The sequence below is a fragment of the Thermobia domestica genome, chromosome 13, assembly GCF_964235325.1.
Source record: "Thermobia domestica chromosome 13, izTheDome1.hap1.1, whole genome shotgun sequence".
NCBI lineage: Eukaryota > Metazoa > Arthropoda > Insecta > Zygentoma > Lepismatidae > Thermobia > Thermobia domestica.
This window is the reverse complement of record NC_137466.1, coordinates 29,249,712-29,255,711: the sequence shown is the minus strand read 5'-3', so window position 1 is coordinate 29,255,711 and position 6,000 is coordinate 29,249,712. Positions and strand designations below refer to the sequence as shown.

At 35.0% G+C, this 6,000-nt stretch overlaps 1 protein-coding gene across 1 annotated transcript; it reads right to left on the bottom strand.

The window, feature by feature from the left end:
* Positions 1–243: 243 nt before the first annotated feature.
* Bap55 (Brahma associated protein 55kD) lies at positions 244–1,907 on the bottom strand. Its single transcript, XM_081735569.1, has one exon. The coding sequence runs from the start codon at positions 1,806–1,808 to the stop codon at positions 507–509; it is 1,302 nt and encodes a 433-aa protein (XP_081591695.1). The 5' UTR covers positions 1,809–1,907; the 3' UTR covers positions 244–506.
* Between the last annotated feature and the right edge of the window lie 4,093 nt (positions 1,908–6,000).

The window sequence follows — 6,000 nt, the reverse complement described above, 5'->3', positions numbered from 1 at the left end:
AAAGGTAATGTTGCAATCACAATTAAAGCGTATTTATATATCCCACTGAAAAAAGACAGCTCACTCCTCAATACTTGGGAAGTCAAAAGCTTTCTTGTTGCTCAACCAATAAAGGATCTCACTTAATAAACCACACTCCAATATACGTTGATAAGCTTTAGGTTTCTCACTTTCTAGTGACACTCACTTTTAACAAAATACGAGGACTGAATAGTAAATAAAATATCAATTCATGAACTTCGATTAAGCGTACAAAATTCACATGATTTATTCTAAACTATACTTTGTACCTCGTAATCACGCTGAGTAACATTTCTAAAACAGTAGTATACTGGTTTACATAATTACTTGTTTATCTTGCAAATATAGGTAAAAAGATTTCTCGATTTCCCATTATCATGTAAACTTCTGAACACAGATTACATCTCTGAAAATGACACAATACACAAACAATAGTAATTTCATTGTATGAATATACAAAGAAACCTGTCAAAATTGCAAATAGTTCAAGGGCATTTTCTCTCAATCTGTGCCTTCCCTCCTTCGTTATATTCCTGACTGGAAATCCACATTTGCTGGAATGTTCCAATCGAAGCTAAAATGGAACCTCCAATCCAAGCACCAAATCTACGCTCAGCACAACCATTAGCGCTTATCATTTTTAACCGCATACTTGATGGAATTTTTACTGATAAGTCTCGGTTGAGACGCTCAGGAAAGCCTTGTAGAAACGAATTCCCACCTGTAATAATGACACTTCCGTATAAACTTGGCCTTACATCAACATCACACATTCCAACACTGGTTGTAACAATGTGCCCGACTCCCAGCATTGTATTCCCAACACCTTTAACAATACTCGGGTCGAACAGTGCTTCAGGAATCTTGAATCTTTCACACCCAAAATCCTGATGATAGCCATTTGGAAATTCATAATGAACTGTTGGTATACTGTTTACTGTCTTTTCATCATACGGAGTTTCTGATACTTGTAACACACTTGCCTGAAAATCTTGAATAACCTTCTTCACCATGTAGTTATGCCAACTTGTTGTCACTTCAGGAATGTTTTTCTTTTTTGTCCATTTTGCCTTCTCGCGTTCCTTCACTATTTCTTTCGACGCCACCATATAAGAAGGAATCACTTCAATGTCATTTTCCTGCAAATATTGTTTACACTGCATACTGATGTAATCGCCACCCAAAGGAGATTTCACAATCGCCTGCGAAAGAACATAACCATCCTGTACGGGAACTGCCGTGGTATGAGTAGCGCCACTATCAACAACTATACCCGTTGCACGACCGTTCGCGAAAGCTGCAAGAACTGCATTTTTTACAAGAAAAAATGCCGGCACATTGTACTTTTCAAACATTAACTCAATCAACTGTTCTCTTTTCGATCGTATATTCCAAGGAGCTTCTGACATTAAAACTGGATGAAACTCCGACTCGGACTGGATGCATTTTGCGTACGTATAATCTAATACTTTTTCAAATAAATCCCAGTCTTCGATCATTCCATCTTTCATATAATTTACTACTTCCATATTTTTTCGTGCCACATGAAGAGTAGTGATATCAATAAAATGCTTTGCAGTAACATTCGAAGTATCCGGCTTCTTTTCTTCCTCAAGCCCTTCTTGAGTAGCGGCCACTTGATTCGCCTCCTCTACCACTCCTATGACAGATGGAATTTCAGCTTTTGGTGTATCTTCCTGAGCATACCCAACTCTCAAAGAATAGTGCCCTGGATCAAACACAAGTGCACCTATCTCATCACCACCATACAACATTCCTCCACTCATTGTTTTAGTTTGTGATGGTAATTGAAAACACGATACAACAATTATCCGGAGCGTTGCAGCACCATGAAAACAAAAACGCGTCGTACCGATGTCCACTGTTTTCACACTACAGGAGGACGCACCTCTTGCTATTCAGATTGTATTTGAAATTCAACTAGCAGACTTGTCGGTGCAAAAGAAAGTATTTGACAGCCACATTCTGTAAAGGTTAACGTCAACGCAACACTTGCCGTTTTATGACAATCAGCGTAGAAGTTATGGGCCATATACAGAGTCGTTCTGACAAGCGATTAGTGCGATACTAAAGAGTTCAACTAACATATTTCCTGCAGTAGTCACACCTTTAGTATGACGCTAGTCACACCACAACGCGACTCTGCATTAGTCCCTATAATTTTATAAAGTTTTATGAAATATCAACTTTTATAAAGGAACAATTATATAAAATACACGGAAGCAATAGTAATTATGATTTCGAAAGAGGAACATATACGAAAACAGACTAATAAATAACAGAAAAACCGCGAGAAGTCGATATCAACCTGGATTCTGCAAAACGATGGACAACATACGCACGCCGACATTGTTCTTGAACCCTGTAAAACTATCAACGAAAGTAATCCAAACATTTGCTGCCTGTTTGTACTACTCGCTGGCGTGTAAGGCGAAAATCTCTAATCAGATTTCAATCTACTACAAACGAATTCAAATCACGTTGGGAAAAAATCATCAGCAATACAAGTAGTCCAAATGATGATCAAAAAGTAATTCTAAAAGGGTATTTAAAAAGAATGAACAAATTCGGAATGATATTTTTTCTGATAGTCAGTATACGTGCTTTTGTACCTTGCGAGCAACTGGCAAAAGTGCTTCAAAATTCTGAAGATTCTGCTTCTAGAGCTTAAAAAAAAAAAAAAAGCAACAGCAATTCTAGAGGATACTCTGTGAAACCTAAGAACGGGAAGTGCATTTGAAAACATCTATAAGGAAGCAAAAGAAAATGCAGACATACTACACTTAAAATTGCTCACTTCATCAAGATCAAAGAGAACACCAATTAGGTTGGAGCAAACTGATAATCCTTCTATAGTATCTACCCTAGAACTTGTATCAGATCTTCCAAAAATTTACTTCGAAATCAGTGACTATTTGTTGAATGAAGTTCAGCGTCGTTTCAATCAGCCAGGTCTCAAACAACTCATAAAACTCTAGAAGATACTTTCTGAAGGAGCTATATGTGTTGGTGGGCCTCGCTGAAGAAAATATTTCAAGCAGGAATTGGGAGTTCACTCGTCGGATTTTAACCTAGATAGATTATGAGCTCAGCTCAGGCTGCTTCTACCTACTTTGATGACGACTGAGTCGCACCAGAATATTAAAAACTATTAGCGCTGAAACCCCAACTGTTCGCAGCCTTCTCGACCAAGTTGTTTGTCTAGGGACTTTCGTTCTCACTATGCCAGCTTCTTAAGCATTTGCGAAACATCATTCAGCTATTTGCGTCATCTAAAAACATATTTGAGGACATCCATGATGCAGGAAAGATTGGATCATCTGCTGTTTTGCATATGTGTAGCGACCAGACTTAGATTTAAACACCATTGCAAGAGAATTCTTATCAAAGACAAGCGAAAGAAAATATACTATTGATCAATTTTGAAAAGAAATAAATGTAGAATTACGTAAGTGAAAATATTATGCGTATTATAACCAATTATTTAAATTACAAAATAGCACTTAAAATTCAATATTAACTTGAATTATTTCTTATTAATTGTGTCGAACTTTATTATTGTGAAGTGAAGCGAATATAATGAGATTAGAAAGAGAGGTGAATGTAATAACAAACTGGATATACTGAATTAAGTGTAGTAAAAAAAATACAAATAACTCTGGATAATCAGTGTAATTGAATTTTCTATATAAATTTTATGAAGTCTTTAGTGAAAATTCCATTTTTCCATTTCTGGTACGAAGTCAAGTAGGTAGAAAAAAATATGTTTTCTTATTTTTTTTTAATTGTGTAGCCTGTTTTATAATGTACAAATTACTTTCTACTACAAAGTGCTACAAAGTTTGTAGTTCTAAATAGCAATTTCTAGTATTACTGTGTACCGCAACACCAGAACTGGATTTGTAAAAATATAATTTATTCATTTCCAAGTGATTTAAGTAGTTTTAAGATTCTTTAATAGTGTCCGTGTGACCATGTCCAATACAATTAAAAATATGTACCAGTATATAAAATGGTAAAATTTGTACTTACAGTCATTGTGAGCAGTACAAATTTTACAATTTTATATGTTTTTAATTCTGATTTCAGTGGTTGAAAATTTCTGCACCAGCCCAAAATCCAGCACAAAACTGACACGGAATTAATTAATCTAAGGATATAAACTAAGATGCCTCTTATAGATGTAAATTTCACTCTCACGAACTGTTTAAAGCTTCATTATATTATTATTATTATTATTATTATTATTATTATTAACCAATCAAATCAAATTATTGTTACAGAAACGTCTTTCACTATGGCCCGCACGTCACACAAGGGTTCGCATTTTCGTGCTACTTCCTTGAATGGAAGATCTAATGCATGATTATTGCAATCAATGTATTAGCTGCACCATCATGACACTGTTCGCGCATATTTTCTGCATTCAGGTTAGGGTTCGTTAGAATATCTTCGATCGTGAATTCTGTTTCCGATTTTGTGCCATGTAGGGTGATCATTTCCATAATATTTTGTTGGGTTTGATGAATCAGAGTCAATACAGCACACACAGAGACAACTGTTCTTTCTTTGAAATATCAGTCGTGGAGTCGGCTATGATTGCATAAAATGGATGCTCTTTAACTTCTGATACTAAGTCTCTCTATATTGCATGTCCCATAATCTTTAAAATTCCATTCTTTCAAGCAGCACTAAGCCAGTTATCCTGTCGATTAATCCATTAATTGAGAACAGGCACATCCATTTTTCTTTCATCCAGGAATGACATTAAATTATCCGTGCTATGCAAATGTCCACTGATTGCTTGACCACTGCGAGCTAAATATCTAACATTACTAGTTATTATAAGCATTGACTGTCTTCCTTATTCTTGTCTACAAACTTGGTCTGAAAAAAGAGCTGAAACAGGTGTTCTGTTTCTGCACTCATATCTTAACCCTTTCATTACCACTGGGACATATGTGTCCCACGATGCATTCTCAGAGGACCCCTGGTAATTTACCACATTTTATTGTTATGAATCGATGTTCCACTGTTTAAGAGAAGCCTGCTAATGGTTCACAGAATTCTTATTAATATTATCAAACAGACAGTAGTGGAAGTAGAAGTGAACAATGAAAGTGATAATGGAACAGATAAAAATGAGGTACAATGTACTAGTGATAAAGCAGTGGTTGCATGTACTGCAATTTGGAAAAGGATGCCGAAATGTAAAATATTTGTAATCATAAATACGACCCAATTGTTTTTCTGACAATATACGTTTCATAATTAAAAATACAAGATGATCATTCATGTCAATACCACTGGGACATATAGGTCCCACGTAAAAATATCAGAGGGGTACATAATGTCCCAGCCTTCCCATGTCAAAAAACGAAACGGTGGAAAATGTTTATATATATATATTTATAAGTTTGAAACCAACTTAAAGTAGCCATATATTAATGTTTCTCATTCCTAAAAAAATGGTAGTGAAAGGGTTAAACGAACGGAACGAGAATTGAGTTCTCATTTTTCATTTACTCTGAATTATTAACCCTACCTTTTACATTTTTCTTCCTCACTGTAAAACTTACTGCACTCTGCATATTGTTTGTAAGAACTTTAATTTAACTTTATGGAAAATGTATTTAGGCCCTAAATGTCCTGTTACTCGTTTAAACTGTTATATTTTTTAAATTTTAAAATCTCGCTCGACGACTCGTTTCATATTGCAGACTTACGATTACTTAAACAACAATTTTAAAATAATTTACAGTGTTTTGATAATGTACACCAATGAAAATGAAGAGAATTTTCAATTCTTTTTCCTAATCTTTCTGTCTAACATGGGGGCAGAAAAAGTGCCCGGTCCCTTGTTTCAAAGAGAAAGATGAATCTGGAATAGATGTTTTTTTTTTTTTTTTTACATTACTATAAAAACCAAAACTTAGTTCATATAATCAGTGTTGTCTG

What these genes read in the sequence shown, in the direction of transcription:
- Bap55 (XM_081735569.1), bottom strand. Translation starts at nt 1,808, where the DNA reads ATGAGTGGAGGAATGTTGTATGGTGGTGATGAGATAGGTGCACTTGTG.